Source organism: Pelodiscus sinensis, chromosome 2 (genome assembly GCF_049634645.1).
Source record: "Pelodiscus sinensis isolate JC-2024 chromosome 2, ASM4963464v1, whole genome shotgun sequence".
Classification (NCBI taxonomy): domain Eukaryota; kingdom Metazoa; phylum Chordata; order Testudines; family Trionychidae; genus Pelodiscus; species Pelodiscus sinensis.
In genome coordinates this window covers 44619779-44645579 of record NC_134712.1, presented here as the reverse complement: position 1 = coordinate 44645579, position 25801 = coordinate 44619779, and the positions used below count along the sequence as shown (strand labels likewise).

At 39.7% G+C, this 25801-nt stretch overlaps 1 protein-coding gene across 4 annotated transcripts in view; it reads right to left on the bottom strand.

Annotated features, from left to right (window-relative positions):
* The window catches only part of MMP16 (matrix metallopeptidase 16), a 254586-nt gene that overhangs the window by 13359 nt on the left and 215426 nt on the right, over window positions 1-25801 (bottom strand). For all 4 annotated transcript variants that reach the window (XM_006112976.4, XM_075920430.1, XM_075920428.1 and 1 more), the window contains 2 exons: window positions 19109-19247; window positions 2118-2268 (listed from right to left, as the gene is read on the bottom strand). In XM_006112976.4, the coding sequence (XP_006113038.1) occupies window positions 2118-2268; window positions 19109-19247 (290 nt within the window). The remainder of the gene's footprint in view (window positions 1-2117; window positions 2269-19108; window positions 19248-25801) is intronic.

Here is a 25801-nt window from a genome sequence, read left to right as displayed (position 1 = left end):
TGGACTGCTACATTCCACACCCTAAGAGCATGAAAAGCTAAGTACGGGGTACTTACACCACTATATTAGCCTCATTTAGCAGAAGCACTCTAATTGACAATATTTTTTCCTATTTTTTTTCTTTTTCCCTCCTCATCTCTTCTCTTTCTCTGCTATTTATTTGTACTCTGGACCCCCTTACTCTATTCATCTGAAGAAGTGGATTGTGCCCACGAAATCTCATGATGCCATATACATTTTTTGTAAGGATCTATGGTGCTGCAGGGCCATTCATTGTTTTTTAAGTTTTCTCTGGTTTTGTTTACAGTTTAGGCTGATTGTTTGGAATGTATGTGGAAGAAAACATAAGTTTCAAAAAGTGGAAATCATTCCGTTGCCTACTTCTTTCTCATGAATGCTATAGAAATCTGAACCTATCTATTTAAAAAATTGTTTGGTTTTCTTTAACGTACTCTTAACCTAGTCCCATTAAAAAAACAACCCCCCCCCCAAACAAAACAAAACAAAAGAAAACAAAAGAAAACAAAACAAAAAAACTACCAAAAACCAGTATGGTTAGCCATAGTATGATTGACATATAGCATATTAAAACATATATCTAAAGATAACCAAAAATACTTTTAACGTCCTAAAATGCTGAAATCCAAATAACACATAATAACAGTAGTAGCAGCAGTTGTAGTAATAATTATTTGTTTCTGACACTGAATTTGCTAGGTGCTTCAAAGAAAGTAACATTCACAAATATAATAGGAATAATAATTATGAGTTGCACGTCTACAAAGTCTTTCATTCATATCTCTTAGGGCGCATATATACAGCAGAGCTTAATTCAAAAAAATCTATGCAAAATGAGCTCTCACAACTGCATAGCTTATTTCAAAATAGCTTATTTCAAGTTTTGGTGCGGTCTACATAACACTTATTTCGAAAAAGAGCACTCTTCCTCCAACTTCCCTTACTCCTCATAAAATGAAGGTTACATGAGTTGGAGTCAGTATTTTGACATTATGCTTAAATAACTGCCAGCTGTGTAGACATGGACTACGTTATTTCAAAATAACTCTAGTTAATTTTGAAATAACGTTACTGTGTAGATGTACCCTTAAAATGCTTCACAGACCAACTGCTCTTCTTGATGGGTCTGTAAGGTAAATAAATATTCTTAGCTTAATTTTATAGATGGAAAAACCCAGGAGCAGAGCTATAAAGTGACTTGCCCAAGGTTACACCACAAATCTGTTTCATCTCTAGAATAAAGCTCATATCTCCTGGCTCCCAGGTTTTTGCTTTATTGACTACAAGAATATGTTGACTCCTGTAAAGGGATTGTGAACTTTGATTAACAGTCATTCCATTAAGGCACAATCCTAAACTACACAGGCTTTTTTCCATTTCCAGCCTCATTTCTAAATAGTAGCCCAGAACCCATTTTCATGAACTTGAACAGACTTTGGATCAGACCCCTCCTGCTTAAATGGCAAGGATTATAAAAGAAGTGAAGGGAGGCATGAAGACAATGAACATTGTTATTGAGGGCAGGGGACTGGACTTGATGACCTCTCGATTTCCTTTCCAATTCTCGTATTGTATGATTCTAAGATGAGAGAACTATGAGTAAGCAAATATGAAACATGATGATTACATTACTTTGAATATTTAAGCTTAAATTAGTTTAAATTCTGAATTTCTTGATGATTCTTTAAAAGGCTTGCTCATAGAGAAACAGAATTTCTCCTGAAAATTTCAGAGAAAAATATAAATCATCTGAAAAGAAGCCCCAAAATTGAAAAAAAAAACCCAGTGATGTCAAATACCCCCTAACCAACCACACTTCTCAGCATTTAGTGAAATTATTTATAGAAATTGAAAAGGAAACACACAGGGTGAAACTCATCCTGTGAAGATGTGTAGCACAAGTAAAGGTACAACTTAAATCCCCAAAATAGGCTTTAAGTAATGCACGTCTTGTGATGGCCCTCTGTACCAAGGTGAATTTTCACCTACACTTAATATTTAATACTCTAAATGGATCCAAGTGTTTCTTTGGGGGAAATAATGAATATGTCTTGATTGACATTAATCAAATAACTTTCTTTTAGGATTTATCTACCAACCTATCTCCTTTGAAGAAGTAGGTTTTCCCAACGTCCTCCCACCATATTGCTGAATCAATGCCATGGGGAGGAATTCCATTTCCAAGTGTTATCAAATCATGCGGGTACCCTGGCTGGAGAGTGGTGTCCTTGAAGACCCAGAACTGGTTACCTGAATAAAAGCAGATATATAAGTTAACTTCCAGAGCTTTCAGTATTAAAATTAAAATACTCTAAGGAAATAAGAAAGATATTCAAAGTAATAAAGCAATATGCTGATTCTGCTAAATATATTAAATTGGAAAATGTTTTATTAAAGAAGACACAGTAAAATAAAGAGGTACAGCTGATAGATACCATACATTTGTACAGCACCTTTTATTCAACAGTAGTACCACAGAAAACTGTGCAGAAAATCCATATGAGAAACATACTTAGACTATAAATAAGGTTGCCTCGGGAGGCGGTATAATGTAATTCAGTTTACATGAGCAACACTACACAACAGATTTGTTTTTCACAAGGGAAGCAGAGTGAATTTTAGGGTGAAACTTGATAAAGAAATATTTAGAAAAAAAGTGCATAGTCCCTAGAAAGTCTGATTTTCCTAGAGATCACATACTCCTATTAGTATGCACTCTAATTGTGATACAGAGAGGTAAAATGCTTAAATGTGGTACACTAGTTCATTTTGAAAGTACTTTAGGAACACTTTTCTTCCATGGAACAAGAAAAGACAGGAAATGAGGCACTAAAGACTTTGGGGAGCATCCTGATATCAACTGACATAAATGGGAAGAAACTTTAGTCCTTTCAGAAATACTTTCCGATGCATCCAAGTGACTTGGGTGCCTAAGACACATTAGCACATGTAAAAATCTTATTGTCTGTAGTCTTCTTCTCCAACACTCAATCTTTTCCACCTGTCTTCAACTCCAACTTTCTTCTTGCATCTGCTTCTTCTCAATCTCCACCCCAAGTCACAGAAGTCAGAATAATGTCCAGGAAGGAAACTGACTTTTTCCACTACAAAATTGCCTTTTCTGTCTCAACAGTTTTATTTCTTTTTCCTTATCAACTCCTATAAACCCATGCCCTCTCTCTGCCTTGTCAGTCCCCTTCTGAGTTGTTAGGCTCCATCTGAAATTCCATCTCAAGTACAGCATTCTCTTTGGTTGTGGCTGGGCAGGGTCTCCTGGGTCCACAGTTGCTCCTAAACCCTTTTATATACCCAGTCATGTAAACTATCCCATCACAGGGCTCTTCAAACTAGTAGAGAAAGGCACAATCGGATCCAATGGCTGGAAGCTGAAGTTAGACAAATTCAGATTTGAAATAAAATGTACATTTTTAATGGCGAGGAAACTAACCTTTTGAAAAATTGACTAAGTGTCATGATGGAGTCTCCATTATGGGAAATGACTAAGTGTCATGATGGAGTCTCCATTATGGGAAATTTAAAATCAAAACTAGATTTTTTTCCAGAAGAATATTCTATGAATAATTTGGGGGAAGTTCTACATCCTGTGTGATACAGGTAAGACTAGATGATCACAATGGTCCCTTCTGGCCTTAGAATCTTCTCCCTTCTTTCACATGATTTTTTTCAGATACACAACTGACACTCTTTAGTACATGAACAGTCTTCCTCTCTAGCTCTGTGCACCCCACTTGTCCATCTCCGATTTCTGAGAGACTACTCTACACCGCCACCACTTCTCTGTGTCCACAACTCTCTTCATGGGTGACCTTAAAGGTTTAGTTCTTGGACCTCTTTGTTCCAGTCCCACCTCTACCTTATCGCAGGGTGACTCTTCTCCTTTCATGGAATAAAATATGTATTTATATTTTATTTTATATATTTAAAATGCATCTATACAGATGATGAACAGATTAATGAATAAAACATGTAAATTAGAAGAGATAGCAACATGAGATCCTACAAAACCAGAGCTCTGCTACCCACTTAATTCCCTTTCCCAGAGGTGGAACAGCCTTACCATTACCTGCTTTGCATCCTACCTGACCCATGCCTTGCATCTTTTCAGAGAAACTTGAGTGACATAATATCTTTTACTGGAGCAGCTTCTGTTAGTGAGAAAGACAAACTTTCCAGTTCACACAGAGCTCTTCTTTAGGTCTGGACACAGCATTGAGTATCTCAAAAGCTTGTCTTTATTTAGTCCGATAAAAGATATTATCTTACCCACCTTTTTTCTCTGAATTGTATATTTCCAACATAATGAAAAGAAGACAGCCAAACGCATCTTGCTGAACACTTCCACTACTCATCCTGTCCCTGTGCTGCTATTGGTTTTCCACTACTCCCAGGCTCTGTACTACAACAGTTCTGCTTTGAACTGTTGTCCTCTCATGCTGTCCACATGCCTAGAGCAAACACCTGAGCCTGTATGCCATGCAATTTTCTTCTCCTCTAAATCATTTCACAAAATACATTTCTTAAGATAATTACTTCAATAATGGCTCATATTTCTTACAGCAACCTAATACAATCTATGTTAATTTAAAAAGGTGGGGGAGATGTCCTTATACAATGAATACCTTAGGAATAGTATCATTCCAAAATCTTATTTTGTTCAGAGTTTTCCCCCCATTTCCTTTGTTTTATGTGCATTCCTGTGTGATGTCATGTGTTTATGCTAGGTTTTAGTCCCATTGGGCAGAGACCATGTATTTAACCTCTCTGTATAACACTATGGACAAGCATGTTGCTAAAATGTTATTATTAATAACAATAGGAATCTACAAGAGAAGATACTGTTACTTAGAAGGCCTGTCAATATCTTGACAATCCTTTAGACTGACATAATAGAAAACTTCCAGAGAAAGGTAATGAAAATCATTAGACCTCTAGGGCCTTTCCATACAAAGAAAGAGAATGAAGACTAATGGTCAAAGACCTGGCATAAAACAGATGGAACCCATGATAGTTCATTGCAGCTCCCTCTGAGTGGAACTGGTGCATCCAGTTTGTTTGTAATGATTTATTTCAGCCAATATCTCCCTTTCTGGAGTCCTAATAGTCCTTTTCATCTCTAAGTTGCCAATAAGTGGAGTTTCAATCACTTGTCATGACCACTAACACTGGAATAAATCAGTGATGAGCTGGAGTCAACATATGTAAACCAGAAATTGGTCTTTCCTAAACCACTATATGCAGAATACCCTTATTTATCACAGCCAATGGGAGAAAACACTTTTAAATGCATTTGCCTGGCTACACATCTTTGTGGATATCCCTGAGGTACATGTCAAGCATAAGTATGGCAGTCCATACTATTGATTGTGTTAACTATGTGGCTGGGCTGACTCACAAATACTTATCTAATTTTGGGCACTGTCTTATTTTATAAGAAAACAAAACGTCACCCTAAAGACCTATGATCAAGTCTATGCTAGAGTCTCTGGGATGGAAAATCCAGAAAGCTGTATTCACAGTTTGTGTTATATAAATTATCCCACTGTGATATTAAAAAGGGAAGTCTTAAAAATAGGACTTTTTTAAAGAAAGGCTTTATCCCCTCACCTGTACCTCAGCAATTTACAGAATGCTTTACTTTTAAATCACCTTTTTAATTAGGAAAGAGGATACAGTTTCAATCCCTCCCATGCAGGGTTTACAGTGTAAATCTTTTACCAGTTTCTTTGCAGCTGCTTGCCACCTGCACTTTCAGGCAGAAGCATTCCAGTTTGTCTGAGGATACTTTCCCAGAGAAATCTGAGAATCATCCTCTTTTAACAAGCAACTTCCTATCCTTCCATCTTCTCCTTTATTCCCTGTTCTTTAGCATCCTTCAGGTGATGCAAAGTGCCAGGTCACTAATGCTTTCTAGAGCCAAATGCAGTATTTGTAAAATCTAGGTTCAATACATTTTCCAAGGTATCAGCAGCACAGGAAAATATGTGAACATAGGAGATTTATAATTCGTCTAGGTAGGAAATTCCTGTCATTCTACCTGGTTTTTTCATATTCTCCAGCAGTGTGCTCCTACACTGAACACCTAATACTGCCTTCCAATAATGAATAGAAAGAGCTTTGGAAAGGTTTCTTAAGATTCTCACTGAAAGATTTCCCTTCATTTCGTGTCTGACAGAGAGATCTAGATACACGTGACCTTACTCACTCTTCTTCAGTAAAATGTAGAAAATTAATCCAGCACACGTACATTAATGTGGCCTGAAAAACATTGAAGCATGTATTTGCATCTCTGTGACAAAAGAAATAATAAGGAAAAAAGAAGCGAACACACATATATGGTCATCATAAAACTTTTTAATTAATTTAAAAGATATTTTAAATTTAATTTTTCCAATATGTAATAAGGCAAGAACCATAATAAAACTTTATGTCCTTCAGATGTTCAAGTTTTCAACTGCATAGTTTGCTATCTTCTCTAAAAATTTCCTAGAAGGAAAAGAGCCACAACTATATTGCCATTTCTAGCAGAGGCTGCTGCTCAGTGAAAAACAATGTAGCCAGTCCAAGTCTACTGTATATATTATATATTGTTAATGTGTATAAATTTGGAAGATGAGGAAACGAAGATGACATGGTGTAGTCAAAGATGGCAGCTTTGATATTATACACTCAAGTCTGGTCTACACTAGACCAGGAAGGTCGGCAAAAGGTACACCATCCAGTAATGCAAAATGCATAGCTGGATTCAGTTTACCTTAAGCTAAGCCACTGCAATGTCCACACAGCAGGAGGCCGACAGGAGCACACACTCCCATTAGCTTGCCTTACTCTTCACCGGAGTACCAGACGCTGATGGGGGCTGCCTTCAGCATTTGATTCGCGGGTCTACATTAGAGTCAATTGCCACATAAGTATAGATGTATTCTGAGAAACAGTGATCTTCTTCACAGCGATTGCATGTGGCAGGCAGGAGGATGAAAGCATTCAGAGAAGATATGCACAGAGCTTTGTAAAGTACAGAAAATAAAGGAGAAATGGTCTATGAAGAGTGATCCTTTGAAGTGCACAAAAGGTTCGGTCTGTGCTGGCCTATAGGCTATTACATTTAATTAATTGAGTGCTCTACAAAACTTAATCTTAGGGTTGATAGGGCTCCATTGTGAGGGTTTCATACATTCATTTCAGGTGGTAACAACTTTAGTATCTCTAAATTCCCCTTCTTTGCTAAATTATACCTCTAAGTCTTAAAACAATTGGTTCACTTTACTGTACAGGCAGTCCCCTGGTTACATGGATCCGACTTACATCGGATCCCTACTTACAAACGGGGTGAGGCAACCCCACACTAGCTGCTTCCCCCCAGTAGACCAGGTAGATGCGAAGCTAGTGCTCCCCCCAGCAGACCAGGGAGACGCGGAGCGGCTTTTCTCAGCAGACACCTCAGCTTGAGAATAAAGGACTGAGGGAAGTGAGGTGTGGGAGAATAAAACTGAGCTTTGGGGAAATGTTTGGCTAGAGTTTCCCCTACAATATGTACCAGTTCCGACTTACATACAAATTCAACTTAAGAACAAACCTACAGTCCTTATCTTGTATGTAACCTGGGGACTGCCTGTATATAAAAGGGGATCAAGGCTGCACATTCAATACTGAGGGAAGGATCATGTTTTGTGAACTCTTCCAGTTGGTACTTATGTTGCAAACAAACAGATGGTATCCAATGAACAGCACTGTGCCAGCTCATTTCTGTTTTAGAAGATCATTCAAAATGATAGTTGTTGGGCAGAAGGAAGAGGCTTGTTTGAAGTGTATGCAATATGACTATTTCCATGATTCTGAAAGATTAAAAATAAAGCAAGTTGTAAGGATATTATAATTGTAAGCTATAACCAATGGGTCAAATTTTGCCCTCACACTTGCAATGAAATAACTAGACTGAATGTGAATATTATAGAAGGACAGTATAACTGAGCCCAAAATCTACTGCATGTCCAAGCAGTGCTGGAGCAGGAGCAAGTGTAAAAATAATGCGAACTGTATCAAGAACTCAAGACTGGAGTGAGACTTGTACTGAAATTGTTCTTAGCAAAATTCTTCTGTTTAAACAAGTTTATTATTGCGGGTTATCGCACAAAATTTAAACCTGAGGATCTTTTATTGAGCCGGTAGGGCACTGAGAACTTTAGCAATTATAGGCAACACTTCTATTGATTATTACTAGCGAGCATTTAATATTTACATTCTAAGATATGTTTAGTCTATTATAACTGTGACCATTACTAAAGGGAAGCATTATAAATAAGAAACCCGAAGCGTTCTGTCTTGCTGCAGCTTTTTTATTGTTGTTGTTTACTCACCTGGAGAAATGATATTGAAAAGTGGCTGACTGTTAGTCAAGGAAACATTTCATGGGAGGATGGTTGCTGCAGTTCAAAACAGACTCAACAAGAAGCTGAAGCTTTCACACTCAGAACAGAATACTAAGGGGAATACTGAATAACTTACAGAGCAAAGCAAAGAAAGCTTGATTGTAACTAGGATTAGTTCCTTTTATTTCGAGCTTTAGTGAGCAAATGTGAAGTGACTTCAAAAATGTATCCAAAATGAATGCTAAAGTCACATTACTCAGTATTTGCTTTCATACAGTTTATAGCTAGGTTCTTTTATAGGTTATAGATACACTATATTGCATAGGTGTTTCTTCATTATGATAATAAAGATAAGAAAAGAAAACCAGATATTATTTGAATGATAATGATTTGATCCTTCTTCCAGATACATGGCCATTCATGTAATAAAAGTGACATATCTCCTCAGCAGAGGCAAACACTAGATTTGTTTTTCAAAACTGTTCCTTTCAGGTCTTGTTTGTGGGTTTATTATTCTCATAGATTTTAATAAATCACTGTTTCATAAAGTCTGGTCAATTTTGTGAATGTTTCCATCTTCACCATCTATTCCCTGCTGTGAGATCTAATATAACAAGCAGTAAGGGCACAGTCTGAGACTAAAGCAAGTGATAAAAAAGTCAAAATGTTTCACATTCTTTTCCAATAATGCTTAGCTAAATACCAACACCGCAGGGAAACAGTTTAAAAAATATGAACTATGATTGTAACTACCTGGTACCTTTGAAAATCTATTGCTGCTGTTCTGAAAACTGATGAGATAGAGGACACACACAAAGAGCATATATGTTGTGTGACAAAGATCCTACAAGACTTAGTGGGTCCTGTGCTTCCTGGAGGATTTGCTTGCCTTAGAGACTCACAAGGGGCCACAATTTTAGGCACCACACCTAAGGCTTTAGTTTGGTGTTCATTGACCAGTGAAGTGTAAAATGGAGAACAAACTCCATAGTCCTCTCCCCTGAATGAAAGGAGGCTGTTAGCTGAAACCTGGAGTAGAGGAAGGGCCCAGGTTTCCCCCAGGCACTCTAATAACACCTGCTATAAGCTCCAAGACCCCTGAACTACTTTCCTGCACCTTCCTTAGCTCCTTCCTAGGCTGTGTCTACATTGGTGCAATCTTGCACAAAAGCAGCTGCTTTTGTGCTAAAACTTGCAGCCTGGCCGCAAGTTCTTGCACAAGAACACTGACATTCTAACGTATTAAATCAGTGCTTCTTGCACAAGAACACTGACATTCTAACGTATCAAATCAGTGCTTCTTGCCCAAGAACTATGATGCTTCCACTCTGGAATGAGCCCTCTTGCGCAACTGTTCTTGCACAAGAAGCCAGTGTAGACAGGCAACATGAATTTCTTGCGCAAGAAAGCCCTATGGTTAAAATGGCCATTAGAGCTTTCTTGTACAAGAGAGGTCTACACTGGCACGGCTGCTCTTGCGCAAAAGCACATCTCTTGTGCAAAGGCACATGTCAGTGTAGACACTCTCTTCTGGAAGAGCTTTTACACAAGAACTCTTCTGCAAAAGAGCTCTGGCACAAAATCATGTCAATGTAGACTTAGCCCTAGTGTTCAGTTGCTGTCACCTTTCCTCTAACTCTTAGGGGTACTTTTTCTCAGCTACATACACATGCCCTAACTGCAAGCAAAGCTTCTTTTATAGCCAGTCTGAACTGATTTTCTTAATTACCCCTAGGTGTACTAATTAGCCTAGGCTGGCCTGACTCTGCAGGCCTGCTCAATTAACCCTAGGTGTTCCACTGCCCCTTATTGCCTCTGCTGGTTCTAAACTAGCACTTCCCTGTTACTCTGGAAACAAAGATCTCCTTAGTATGAGATGAATATTTTACCTTTCCACCCCTTATTTTCTCTCTTTGACCTGACCCTGTCAGTCTCTATTCTGCTCCCCCTGTACCTCTCTTTTCTCCAGGATGGGTGTGGGGAGGCTGCTACTCCTGTGGCAGGCAGGCCTTGGCTGCCTCCATTCTGGGCTAGGCCCCCTCTTTTTCTCTCCACCTGCTTTGTTTGCAGGCAGCTTCCACCTCCCTCCTCCCCACCTTAGCTGGCTGTAGGAGCTGCTGGGTGTGTGGTTGTGGGAGAAGTGAGTCTTTACTGCCTTGTCCCTGGGTGGGGGAGGTGAGGAGAATCCCCTTTTCCATTTTCTTGAGGGACCACCTGTCCTCTTTCTTCACTGCTGCAGGCCTGGACTTCACCTTTCCTACTGCTACTGCTCCCTCTGGGGAAGAGGAGATAAGGGGGCTGCCTTACAGAAGCTTCTGGGGTTTTTCTTTCCTCTCCACAGCTTGCTGTGTGGTGGTGGGGGTGAATTTGTAAGGGGCCCTCTCTCCATCTGGGTCGCTGGGGTGGTAGCTGGTGTAGTTTTTGTAGGGTGCTGGGGGTGAGGTGCAGTTCACCATCCCTGGGTCCCCCTGCTGCATTGCTGCTGCTGACACTACTTCTTCCCCCTCCCCCAGCCTCAGTTGCTGCAGGAGCCTTTTTCCATTTTTGCCCAACTGCGTATTCTCCCCTCCCTCCTCCCCACACACCTTTTGTTCTGCTGGATCCTGCAGCAGGTGCTGTGGGCCTGCTACTCGGGTGCTATGGGCACATCTGCCCTCTCCTCCCCTTTTTTTGCTGCCTGCCCTCCCCTGCCACTTCTTCCCCCACCTTTTTTCTGTGTGCTCATGCTCCCCGGTCCCCTTTTCTTTTGTTTGGTGCCTGAACTTCCCCTTCTTTTCTTAGTTACCCTCCGCCCCACAGTTTCACTTACCCCATGTTGTTGTTAATATAATCTACTCCCTCATCTCCCCAGTGCAGCTGGAAGAGCCAGTCTTACCATCCTGTGCTGGGAATTGTACCTCTTGTTTCTCTACCCTCCTTTCGGTATTGATGCCCGCCCGTCCACCCCGCTTCCAGCCTAGCAGGGGTGAGGGGAGTAGCAAACATTCCTTTTCCCCTTCCTTCTTCCACTTGCTCCCTCCCCTGATGCTTTTTATTTTTCTCCTGTCCTTCCCTTTCCGCCCATGACAACAATACAGGGCTGTCCTGTGATGCCTCTACTGCCCCTTTCTCACCCTCCTCACATTTACCTCTGTAAATGTTGTCCTCAGTGAAGCTTCCGCACTACTTCTACAAGAGTGCATGGATGGGAATTCCGGGACTCTGGCACAGCACCTCCTGCCAGTGTCACCATTAAGAAGGCCCCTCTGAAGGGCAGGAAAGGCCAAGGGATCAAGAAGGCCAAGAGCCCCAGCTGGAAAGTTAAACCTCCCGTGGTGGTGCCTCAACCCCCTGCCACAGCCCAGGTGTTGATCATAGCTTCCTCTCTTTCCTGCCTCTCTGTTCCCTCCATCAGCTCTGAGGGCAACAGTGTATTCTTCCTGGTTTCCAAGGCTGCTGCCCAGGAGGTGGTAGAGAAAGGTTTGGCCATGAAGGGAGTCTACATCCCACTCGAGCCTCTGGAGGACCTGGGAGTATGGTTGGTGTTTTCCTCTGTTCCCCTTCCTCTGGACTGCAAAGATCTTGCTCTCTGCCATGTCCTCTCTTTCCTCTGGCAGGTCCTGCCACTGCCAGAATGATGTGGTGGAGAAGCCCTAGAAGGGTCATTTCTGGTGTCCCATCAAGGGGGCCAGTACTGGGTATATTACACTATGCGGGAGGCCCGGTGCTTTCTCTGTCAGGCAAAGGGGTACGTCCGAAGGGTGTGCCCCCGGCCCAGCTAGAGAGGCACCTGCGACCCCTGACACTCGGGAGGGCGACAGCCCTACCACTGCCAGTGGCCCTGACATCACCCCTCCTCCACGTGTGACCATTGTCAATCCTGCTCATGCTCCACAGAGCCCAAATGAGCATGTGGGTGCCATTGACACTGTAATTAGCTGTAAGGCAGGCTGGTGGAGGAGAGGGCAGCAGGGTTAGCGACAGGACTCAGACACAGCTTATCCTGGGGGGAGGTTTTCTCTTCCCCTGCTGTCCACCCCCTATCTTTCCTAGCCCTCCCACTATTGCCCTTGTCCCCTAGCTCTTCAGTCTCTAAAGTCCAGTCCTTCTCCTCTGAGAATGCCATGGTGAGGCGCTGCAAGTGGGCCCAACACTCCTCACCACCTACTGATGAGGTGTATACTCTTCTCATTCCTTTGGAGTGGATGTAGGAGCTGGCCCTTCCTCTGAGCACAATGGGGTGGTTGAGGTGACCGCAGTGGTTGTGGAGGGAGTCAATGTCTCCCTCTTGAACTCCCTGCATGGGGAGGCCATGGAGGATGCTCCCTCTGCCCCCTCTTCATCTGTGCCCTCCGCCTGTGTGGAGGCAGCCACTGACCCTGCCACTGAGGAGGGCGATCACATGGTGGTGGGCAGCAGACTTGCATTCCTTTCACAGAAGGTTGAGTCCCTAGGCTTGACGCTGGCTGTCTCAGAGGGGGATCATCTCATCCTGGAGGGATGACAGGTGCTCTTTCCTTCTCCTTCTGATCTGGGTGTCTGTCTTCCTCGGTTCTCTGGATCCTTGCGAGTGCCTGGTCCTGGGCAGGGATTTCAACTGCACCTTCGGAGTGGGACCACACAGGATCCAAGCAATATCAGACTGTCATGGACGTCTTCAAGGAAATAATACTGTCAGGAGACCACATTCACCTTTGTCCGGGTGGAGGGTCAACAGTCATTTCATTCCCAGTTGGACCACATTTACATTTCTCATCATCATCTTTTCCCAGGCCCACTCCTCCAGCATTCAGCCAGCCCCATTTTAGGACCATCACTTGGGGGAGAGGACTTTAGATGCGGACTCCAATAGGACTACTTTTTTATAGCCTTCTGTTTTGACCCTGTCACAATTTGCTTCAGCATACTGAAGCTCTCTTAGTAATTATTGGTTAGTTTAGACTGACGATTACAAACAACCAAAAGGAGATATTAATTATACTACATCCCTTGTTGTATATAATCAGAATGTAAATTAAACAAAGGTTTCTTGGGTATGTTCATGTCGTCATTATACGAAATGGAATAATCTTGTAAGTGTACGGTATTTAAAGTAATGAATATAATAAATAGTAAGATAAAATCTTCTCCTAGAAATACAATCCATTTAAACGTATTCTCATGTTTCTTTGACTTCCTCATTCTTATTTATCCTGGAATTCCTTTCTCATTTTTAGGATCTTAATCCCAGTATGTTTTGCCCTCCTCCATTTTTCCTCTAAGCTTTTATAAGTCCTCCTGGTTCTCTAGCTGGCCCCTGTCACTTCCCTATTTACTGGTTCATGATGTTGCACTACAAGTACATTTTGGCTTTCAAAATGAAACTGTCAAGTAGCGGAGTAAGAATTATCAAGAGTTATGATGGTGGAAGTCCTAGTATGAATTTTATAACAGCTTTTCCATTTTGGCTCAACACAGGTTTCAACAATGCAGATGGCTTGAGAGTTTCATTTTTAACCATTATTAAATTCCAAAAGGTATACAGATTAACCTTTACTATCTTAATTTTTGCCATTTAAAAATATATATGCCCCTTTCTGGTATTATTTTCTTATTCGGTATGAATGCCAGTAATGAATAACAATTTTAAGTCTGGTTTTTATAAGCAACTTTCTATGTTACACCAAATATCTTTTGTGCATTATGAGCCAGGACAAAAGAATACTGAGTGTCTTCAGGTACCCCAAACCAGCAAGCATTGCTTTATAATAATGTTCTCCAAGCCCTGGTCTACACTACCTTATTCTGAAATAACTTCCCCAAGTTTGAATTCATAAGCTGTGCGTCCACTACCAAGCCCATTATTTCGAAATAATGAGCCATGGAATTCAAACTCTGTATTCCTGCTTTTCACAAGGAGTAATGCTAAGTCTGAAATAGTCATTTTGAAATAACATTAGTGTGGATGCTCTGGTGCCACTAATTCAAATTAGTGGCCACTGGAAGGCCTCCCACAGCTCCCCAGAGTGTTTCCTGAGGCTGTAAGTCCAAGACAGTGTGTCCACATTAATGGAGTTTGCCTTGGATTAATTTTAATGCTTCTCTGTAGTGAGAATACGCTAGTTCAAATTTGTTAAATGGGGAGTTCTTAAGTCGAATTTAGTAATTTCAAAATAGTTTCCTAGTGTAGATATGGCCCAAGTGTGCTACTTTTTAAAAAAATGCTTTTCCTTGTATAATTGAATATAATGTAAAAAGAAGGGAAATAAAACTAGTTCATATCAAAAACAAAAAAGTTGCAACGCTCTGCAAAGAAAAGGAAACTAGATTCCACAAATGCAGTACATTTTCTACAAGCCGACATAATTTATTAAATATGCCTCTAAAATCAGTAGTCTCTACAGGCAGATAATACAGAAAATATATGGATTGATAATAGGATTTATTAGTATGCATGTGGAATAGTAAAGCTGTAAATTATGAAGACTGTCCCAAAGGAATGCAAATAACACCTTCTTACCATTCTACCATTACAGATCATTGGCATGTGGTCTATTTAACAGCACAGGTCTGCTGGAAAATGTAAGCTTGTTTTTTAACTACTTTTATTTAGGTACTCTTTTATATTTCACCTTCTTTAAAGTACAATGCTTTCGTGCCATTAATCCTCTTGCATAGTTGATGGAGAGATGACTAGGTACTAACAAATAAAAATAACCTCTCAAAAGACTCTCTCAACCTCTTAAGTAGGTTTTCTAATAATCAAGATGTTGCAAATTTCAGGTTTGCTGTCCCCTAAATATTGAGGGCCAAAACCAAATCAAATACATTACTGATAAATGGGATGGAATTCGGCTGTTTTCAGATTTCTAATATTAGAAAGCAGGCTTTTCTGTCCTTGAGGCTTAGCAAGATGCTGGATCTTTAAGATGTCACTGGGCCTAAGCTGAATATTGCTAGCTCTTGACCTTGAATCAGTGCAAATTTGCTAGGAAAAATGATGATTACTTACTGACAACTGTGTTTGACGGAAACTTCTCTTCTCACATCATATAGGCAACAGCCCCTGCAGACAGTGTTATTTCACCACAGATCCATAAACATGAAAGAAAAGTCTGTCAATCACAGATGGTATAAAAGACCTAGTTCACCTACTTCCTTTTAATAACAAAACTTCCAAAGCAAGTCAAGAGAGAAATTTAGATAGAAAATTCACCTTGAGGTCCTCGTGAAGCCTGATTATAGGAAGCAGAAGATAGTAGGAAGGGAGCATGAATACATATTCTCCCCTTTCTCCAGCACAAAGCAGAGATTTGAGTGTGTACATTGAGACTGAGTATTCCTGACATCAGGAGAAGTAACCAGAGACTTCCTCAAAGTACCTTACAGTTATAAATACTGCTTCCTGCTCAGCCACTGGATTAGTAAGCCTGCCTGCTCTGTAGGCATCATAAATAGAGGAATTAAATATTATCCTAGGTCTGTGCATCTGTCCTTTACACAATGCAGGGAACAGCATCTGTTCTTTACACAAATTGTTCTGGTATCCAGAGTCCATAAGTTACTGAATGATCCTGTTCATTTCCTGGACAAGCGAAGAAGAATAAAAAAGCCTAGATCAGCAGAGGGATAGTACGAAGGAAGGTAAATATCCGTCTGCTTCACTGAGTAGGGAAAGTAGTTAAATTGAAGAATGGTTCTGGCAATTTCTATACACAACTTGGACCGCAGTGAAAAGGGAATGATTACTACAATACAGAAGAGAGAACATAGAGAAGAGGGTCCTTAGAGAACTCTATATAGTCTATTGATGCTTTATCTTGATCCTCTATTTAGAGAGATCTCACAGGATGATCTTTGCATGGACTTCTACACTTCAGTTCCAGAGCCACAAAAGACACTGGCTGGGCATGGAAAACGCTGTGGATCTGGATAACTCAAAGAACTAAGATGACAACTGAGGAGATGTGACAAGAATGCACCAGACCCTCTACATCCAGCACAAGATAGGATAACAAGATCTTTGTGGGGGATTTTAAGAACAAAGGGGAGGTGGGCTATTTGCAAGATGACTAATATAGCAAAATTAGCCTTGGAGAATGAGAAACCTACCTTCTGGCCTCTGCTCTACACACACTAATGTGAAGCAGGATGAAAAGGCAAACAAGACCATGGCATCGACTCACTGACTAGAAACATACAATCTAAGTTCTTCAGGAAAAAAACAACAACAGCTGTGTGTTTCTGTGGCATGGGACATAACCAAGTATCTAAAATGGCTGGCTCTTATTCCTCACAACTGATGCCTGTGATGAAGAGTACTGACATTTTGAGGTTTCCAGGGAAAGGGAAACAAGAGTCTTATGGAAGTTGTTCTTGTTATACAGGGTTGCTAGCCTTGTCCTTTGCAGGCATCCTGGTGTCCAGGAGCTGAGGAATACTGAGGAAGGACTGAGTCTGCACTGAAATTCAGGCCACATGCAGAGAGAAACATCATCTCGTGAATGCAATAGACAGAATGGGGACATTATGAGGGAAAAGTGCTTTTGCTTTCAAGCATCCCTAAAAAGTGACTGTTGGGGGGAAAGCATTATCGGGGTCCATTTTCTCTGAACCTTCTTGATTTGCATCTCAATTTTCAGTTTAATTTGCAGTTAAATAGGGCTTTTCCCACTTCCTTACTATAAAAACCTATATAGAAAATACTTCACAAGGGACCTGGATTAGAACCAACACCCTACAACAACGTGGCCAAATTGAAAGGTGAAGAGAGGAGGAGTTGAGGAACTGATATGTAGCACATTGGTTGATTCCTCCCTGATTCCTTGCTTACTGGATGGAACTAGCTATAGGAAGTAAATCTCTCATTTTCTGCTTTATTCTCTGTGTAGCTAGGTCCCTGGAGAGAGCAGTCACAGGAGAGCTGATGTCTCCTTTGTGCTGCTTTTTTCTCCCTTTCCCTTTATCCTTACTTCTGTGTTTTTTTATCTTTTCTTGTATTAGAACAGGAAAAGACCAAATAAGGCAGAATGAATGGGAGCACAGGGGGAGAATACTGAGGCAGCTGCTGCTCTACTCTTTCAGCATGCAGAAGACAGATAACCAAGAAGAATTGTGTAGGCTGGGGCTTATATACTGCCAGTGAGTTACAGATCATTGCTCACTGTTTGGTTCAGCCAAAACACCTTCCTACAAGCGTTGTTGTTAGGAAGGATGGGAGTAGAGGGATACAAGACATATTTTCTGTGGTACAATACAACCTTTATATTAGAAAATGCCAAATGTTACATAAAGGTTTGGAGCATTGATCATAAGTGAGAAGCATAGTCTTACTGAGAAAGTTAAAGGGGGAAATAAAATTCAGTTTATCATATGGCACACATTTCATGAGTTGACGCTGTACTTTAACATAGCAGACACAAAAGGCATGTGTTGTGTGGCTATCATAGAGGAAATACAGTACAAACAAAGACCTATAGCTTTTAAGTCTCAAACAAGGTGCAAGTTTTTTTCTATTAAGTGCACAAAAATGAACACATTTTTCATCTTCATTTCCTGTATTAAACGGTTGTGTAATATTTCTGCACTCAGATAAACAGTTAACCTTTTGCAATACAGAGGTGACCTGCTTCTTGTACCCCATAGTGCTACTACTATAATCGTGGGTCCATTTTTGACTTAACAACCTTGTTCATAATTTGAAAAATGGCAGGAAATATATCTGAATTTTTCTTCTGCCTTTCCTGTAGGCATAATTATATGAACAAGAACAAAGGCAGCTACAGTCCATATAGTTAGCTTCAAAACTTGATTCTTACAGTCGATATAGTTACAGTCCATAAAGTTAGCTTCTGATAGTTTCACAACTTGATTCTTCATTCTCAAATCACATTCTCCTTTGTTTTCACAATTCTTACCTTATTAGTAATTACCTTTTGGTTTCATTCCAAATGAACAGGTTCCAATGATAAATTATTATTTATCTAACATAAAGCATAATTTTCAAATTAAATCTAAATTAGATGCATATTTAAGAACTTTAATTCTAAAGAACAGCTGATGCCTGGAGTAAAAATTTTTTAAAATAACAAACTGCTCTGCAACAAGTCAATCCATATACCATTATTTTCTGGGGTTTATTCCTCTTTAAAAAATTATTAGGGACATTTGCATGAAAGAGGAGTATCTGTTAATAATTCAGTTCCAAACTCAAATTTGCAACATCATAATTTCTATACCAAATAATTACACTGTGGCACAGATGACACATAATAAAATATATCCAGCGGGAACAGATGCCACTTAGAAATATGTAAATTCCCTAGTAATAAGAGATGAGGAAGGAGAACTAGAAAAATATACATAATCTTACTCATTCATATTACCTTCATCCAGACAATGTATAGTTCATGCACAAAAATGTCATCAAAGACATATAGTAGATCATTGCTGTGTGGTCTTCTATTACTAAGACTTCATCACTTACAAAATATATCACAAATTACTATAATGAATCATTATCCATAATAACCATATTTGGCCAGTGTGCAAAGAATGCTAGGTGCTTGTTTTTTTAATCTTTTCACTTATTTGCTATTCTCTAAATTCTGAAATTGCAATGGGTAAACCAAGTCACTACTAAAAATAAATGAGATATTATTTCATTGAAAAAATAAAGTTTTTAAATGTTTTGATGCGGTGTCGGCAGGCCTGTAAATGTCACCTACATTTTTCGCTTTTCTTACCTTTAAAGAAAACAAAATTCCCTTCACTGTTTTCATAGACAGCATCGATACTTGGAGGCAAACCCCTCCAGAAGTAAGTAATCTGCATGGGGTATCCATCCATCACCCTGTTGTTTCTAACACGCCAAAACCACTGATCCTGGAAAGCAAACAAATGCATCTCTTAGCACATTGGAGGCCTTTATTATACTTGTTTATTTATTTCAGAGAGACAGAAAAACCATTGAATGTCAGTTTAGGACAACAAACTTTCCTATTTGTCAATCCACATTTGTATTCAGATTGATGGAGTACAGAACCGTGTTTACTCTCAGAAGAGAAATGGAAGGAAAATATGTCCCTCTAAAAGAGTGATCTACTGATTTCTTAAAAACAAAAATATAAAACACAAAGAAAACAAAGGTTATATACAAAGGAGAAGCAGAAATGTGGGGATATTGCTTACCAAATAGCTGACAATTCTGTAACAGATGTCTATTTTCCTTAAAAATGAAATGCAAACTAACACAGGCCAAATTCCACTGGTAGAACACAGTGGAAGTATTTTAGGCTTACAGTGGGATAGCTAAGAGCAGATTTGGGACCCATTGAATTACAGTGCTAATTTCTAAATATATATCTGATATATCTGCAATGTCTAAAAGTTAGATGAGCAGACATTACACACATGCCATTGTTCAGTAGGAAAGTACAGTAAATTTCACACAGCCTATCCTTTGTCAGGCATTTGTTTGCCAGGAGTTTATAACAGAGGTTTAAACAGTTCTCTCTCCTCTTGGTTTGTTTCTTTTCAAAGACCCTAGTTTGAATAACCAATCAAGGCTAGGCTACCGCCCTCAGTTCTTAATTGTGTATTTATCAGTCCTGCACTAAGTTACATAAGTGAGTTCCTGGCAGCAGCCTTATCATTTATTTAGTGAACAATCATTTCATGTCATCTTCCAAAACTGCTGATACCCAGAGTGGAATGTTCTCCCAATATGAACTTATTATTAATCTGAAAAGTGTCAGAAGAACATCCCTGGAGACTGAAGCCCTCTCCACAGGAGAGACGCAGCCTATGGAACAGCACTAAGATTTTCCCCGCACCATCCTGACAATGGGCCTGGTGCAAAGCTCAGTGGAATAATGCCTATCAATTTGAACAGACTATGGATTGGGTTCAGTGTTGGTATGAGAGCCCCGGTCTTATTGGACTATTTCCAAGGCTGCGAGGGCAGTTCATTCTGCAATCTGATTCACTTCTCTGAAGTGACTGCTGACCAGGAGGTTAGGGTCAACATTTGTGATGGTAGATTTGGAATGTGGTGGTCTTAGTACAGTTCTTAGTGGACTGGTGTCCACCTTGCAAATTTACCATCACAACTGTTGGCCCTGGTCTCCTTGTGAGCAGTCTTTCAACTACAAATTGCACAGACTATCAACTCACAGCCTTTCTATTCTTATATCTGATACTAAGCCATATCCAAGCTGTTGAAAGATTGTTCCCCATGGCACAGTCAGTAATATAAACTCATGATTCCCTTATGTTTTCCTAGGCATGTCTCTATGGGCTAAACCAGGGCTGCTGAGTGACTGACCCATGATGAGGGTCCAAATTGGGGAATTCAGGGAAGTTATTTTGTCAGCATAAAAGGAATGCAGGGAAAGCTGCCCTTGCTTACCTCTTCAACACTGGTGATCCCAGATTCTTCCAGTGCAACCTTATCAACATGTCAAGATGGGGGGAGCCAGATCAAGTTCGTGCCCCTTTTATGGGTGGATTGCAAACCTAATTGCTCTATGTCAGATGGCATCCCTGAAGTAGCGAACATGATGAATCACTTTCCTTTGACAAGTAAAGTTTATTCCTCTTCTTACACTTTCACATGAAAATCTCAATTGTATATGAAATAATAAAGAATTAAAATTACTGGATAACCCCCCCCCAAAAAATAGAAAAAAAATCATATCTTGTCACATCTGTTGCATGGCAGCCCAGACCTTCTCTCTGAATAAGTCAGCTTGCCAAACAAACCAGATCTGTAGTGTTCTGGGAACTGGTGAAGCTTTGAAGCAAAGACTAATATTTTTGCTGGAGCAGTCATACAATGGGTGGTATTCATCGTCCTTCTCAAGTATAAGTCACAACTCTCTCTAGTTGTTCATTTTTCCATTGATGACATTATTCACATATATTAAACTTACATAGAAACTGGCTAAGTATATCCAGAATGGAAAAGAGTGTTTCAGGGTATGGGAAAAAGGAAAAAGCTATTCCGGAAGATATTTTTCAGAATAGCTTATTTCAAATTAGAGTGTCCACACTACAAGGAAGCCTTCAAATTAGTCCAAGACAGGCTCCCCTAATGAGGATGAGCTCTCTCAATTTAGAGCCCAAGGATGCACTGGGGAGGAATACCATAAGGTGTGTCTACACTGCACCATTACTTCAGAATAAGAGCCATTATGCTGGAAAAAAAAAACTAGTATTCACACAGCAACTGCATTATTTTGAAAGAAAATGGAAATAACTAAGGGCTTTTTCTGACATTGGAAAACTTCATTCCATGAGGAATAATTTCTCTTCTGAAAAAGCTCTTTCGAAAGAGGGTATGTGTGGATGCTCCACTACTGCTATGTCAAAATAGCTCCTCAACAGGGCCATTCTAATTTATTCCTCCCCAGTGTATCCTTTGGCTCTAAATCAAGATAGAGTGTCCAAATTAGGGGAGCCTGTCTTGGACTAATTTGGAGGCTTCCCTGTAGTGTGGACGCTCTATTTTGAAATAAACTATTCCAGAAGATATCTTTGGGTATGTCTATACTAGCCCCCTAGTTCGATCTAGGAAGGCTAATGAGGGTGACCGAAATTGCAAATGAAACGCAGGATTTAAATATCCCGCACTTTATTAGCATGTTCTCGGCCAGTCATCATTTTAGAAATTGACTAGCCGGAAGTAACTGCCCGTGTCTACACGCGGCAATGAAACAGGATTCCGAATTAAAGCCCTAAATCGAATTATCTGTTCAACCTCATTCCAGGAGGAATAACAGCTAATTTTCTTTCAAAATAACGCAATTGCTGTGTGGATGCTAGTATTGTTTTTCGGGGATAACAGCCTCCAGTATTGGTGTAGTGTAGATGCACCCTCAGTGTGCAGTATAGGAGAGAACCGGTGGTCATAACACATTTAAGTACCAATGATATAGGGAAAGACAGGAGAGAGTTCCTGGAGGCCAAAATTAAGGTACTAAGTAAGAGATAGCAGAAAGATGAGGATCTCCATGGTAGAATTCTCTGAAATGCTTCCAATTCCACATGCAAAGCCAGTTAGGCAGAATAGCAAGGCCTCAATGACTTGTATCTGGAGGAGGAATTTAGGTTTATTGGGAACTGGGGATACTTTGGGGAATGGAAGAGCCCATACAGGAAGGAGAGGCTATACCTAAACCAAAACAGGACCAGAATGCTGACATATAAAGTTCAAAAGTTTGTAGAGAAGTTTTAGAACTGAGTTCTGGGGGAAAGCTGACAGGTGTAAAAGAGCACATGGTTTGGAGAGAGACATCTTTTATTCTAATATACATGAGAAGATAGAAATTAATAAAATATAAGTAGGAACTGAAAAGGAGCAAAGAAAAAAAGAGTTCCACTAACTTACATCACATGAAGGAAGAGCTAAATATTGACAGATTTCATAAGTACTTGTACACCAGGGCTACTCAACTTTGGAAGCCCCAGGGACCACAATGATACTCACAGCACATGCCGAGGGCCGCAACTTAAGTGTGGTTGCATATACATGCATATATATATGTAAATAGCTTCTTTCACATTGACGGGCATGGACATAAGGATTAAGGCAAGACTATACAACACACAGGCCCGCTTTAAGTCAGTTCTGCTTATATTAATAAAATGCAATATTTATCCGATTTCCACCCATATGACAGCAATTTTAATGAGCAATGACAGTCCAGGAATTTAACTATTAAAATGCATATAAACAGAAGACCATTATATTGACTTGCCATTGTGGAGTGTGTTCCCAGTGGAGGCCATGTTCAAAGGATCCCTCCCACCTTTGGGCCGCATGTTGAGCCCTGCGTAAACCCAAGCTGCACCGTGGGCCGCATGTTGAGTAACCCTGTTGTACATGAACACTAGAATTCTAAATACTAAGATGAGTGAACTAGAGTGCAAGATATTAAATGAGGATATTGATATTATAGATATCATAGAAACTTGGTGAATGATGATAATCAATGGGTCATGGTAATATTATGTTATAAAATACAGTATACAGAAATGACAGCTTAGGTCATGCTGGTGGGGAAGGGGCACTACATGGGAAAGAAAGCATAGAGTCAAATATAGTAAACATCTTAAATTACCCCAGTTGTACCATAGAATGGCTATAGATAGAAAATCCATACTTGAATAATAAGGGCACAGCAGTAGAAATATACTACCGACAATCTGACCAGGATGGTGATGGTGATTGTGACATGATCAGGGAGATAAAAGAAACTACAAAACAAGAAAACTCAAGATTAATGGAGGATTATAACTATAAACATTTATTGGGAATATGTCATCTGAGGATGGGGTACAGAGAAAAATTTCTAGTCACCATTACTGGCTCCTTCTTAAGAGTTGGTCCTGGAAGCCACAAGAGAGGCATATTTATTTTTGTCTTAAGTGGTTCACAGGAAATTGTCCAAAATGGAACTATAGTTGAAGTTAATATTCTTGGGGGAAGAGGCAATATCAAAACAACCTGCCACAGTAGCATTTAATTTCAAAAAGGGAAACTGCAAACAAATTACATTGAAATTAAGGGAAACAATCACAAGATTGAAATGTCTTCAAGATGAATGGAAGCCTTTTAATAACACCATAATAGAGGCTCAAATGTATGTCCCCAATTATTTATTATTATTATTATTTATTAATACTACTACTAATAATATTGTTGATAATAATATAACTGTCAGAGGACCAAGGAAAATGCCCTACGACAGCAGCATAAAAGAGGCAGTCAGAGACAAAAAAAATTCTTTAAAAATTGGAAGACGGAAGAAAATAGAAAGGAGGATAAACTCTAGCAAGTCAAGTGTAAAAGCATATTTAAGCAAGCCAAAATACTATGAAGAGCACCTATCAAAAGACAAAACAAATAATAGCAATTTTTAAATATATCAGAAGCAGGAACCCGGCCAAACAGTCAGTGGGGCCAATAAATGATCAAGGTACTAAAGGAACATGTAAGGAACGTAAGATCTGTTCAGAAAAGCTAAATTAATTCTTTACATCAGTCATCACTGTAAAGGATATGAGGGAGACTCCCATATATGAATGCTTCTTTTCAGGGGACACATCCGAGGAACAATCTGAGATAGAAATGCCATTAGAGGAGGTGTTGGAACAAACTGATATATTCAGCAATGTGAGTTACCAAGACAAGAGGATATTCACCCAAGAGTTCTGTGGGAACTCAGAAATGAAACTGTAGAACTACTAACTGTGGTATGTAACCTATTGCTTATATCAGCCTCTTTTCCAGATGACTAGAAGATAGCTAATAGCCAATTTTTAAAAAAAAAAGTTCTAGAGGTGATTTTGGCAATTACATGCCAATAAACCTGACACTGGTACCAAGCAAGAAAGCTGAAATGATAGTAAAGAACAGAATTATCAGACACAAAGGAACACAATAAGTTGGGGAATTGTCAGCATGGCATCTGTAAAGGGAAATCATACCTCATCAATGCATTAGAATTCTTTAAAGAGTCAACAAATGTGAACAATGGTAATCCAACAGATATAGTATATCTGAACTTTCAGAAAATCTTTGACAAGATCCCTCATGAAAGGACCATAAGTAAAGTAAGTACTGACCCTCTCATGAATCAGTATCCAGTTAAAAGATATAAAACAACGGCAAAAAATACTATTAGTTTTCACGTGGAGAGAAAGAAATGCAGCATCTCACAAGAATCTGTACTAGGGCTAGTGATGTTCAACATATCTATAAAAGATCTGGAAAACGCTGACATGGCAAAGTTTAAATCCAAAGCTGACCACAAGGAGTTCCAAAGGGATTTCAGAAAACTAAGTGACCAGGCAACAAAATGGCAGATGAAATTCAATGATGATAATTGCAAAGAAATGCACATTAGAAAACAATGTATGAAATAAAGGGTGGCAAATAAATTAGCTATTAGCAGTCAAGAAAGAAATTCTGTAATCACTGTGGATAGTCCTTGGAAAACATCTGCTCAATTTGTCAAACAAGCTAACATCGTGTTAGGAACTATTAGGAAAGAGATAGATAATAAAACAGAAAATATCATAATGTCAGTATATAAATCTATGGTATGTTCACACCTTGAATACTGCATGAAGTTCTGATCATTCCATCTCAATGAAAGTATATTAGAATTGGAAAAAGTACAGAGAAGGACAACAGAAATGATTAAGTGTATGGAGTTGCTGCCATAAAAGGAGAAGTTAAAAAGACTAGGATTGTACAGCTTGCAAAAGAGGCAATTTAGGGGTGATGTGAGAGGCTCTGACTACACTACGGAGTTTTTCCGGGATACCTCTGGTCAGTTTCCGAAAAAGTGGGCACCTTCTTTCGGAAGCCCTGTATTCCTCATTTTATGAGGAATAAGGGCTCTTCCAAAAGAGGAAGTTTTTCACACATT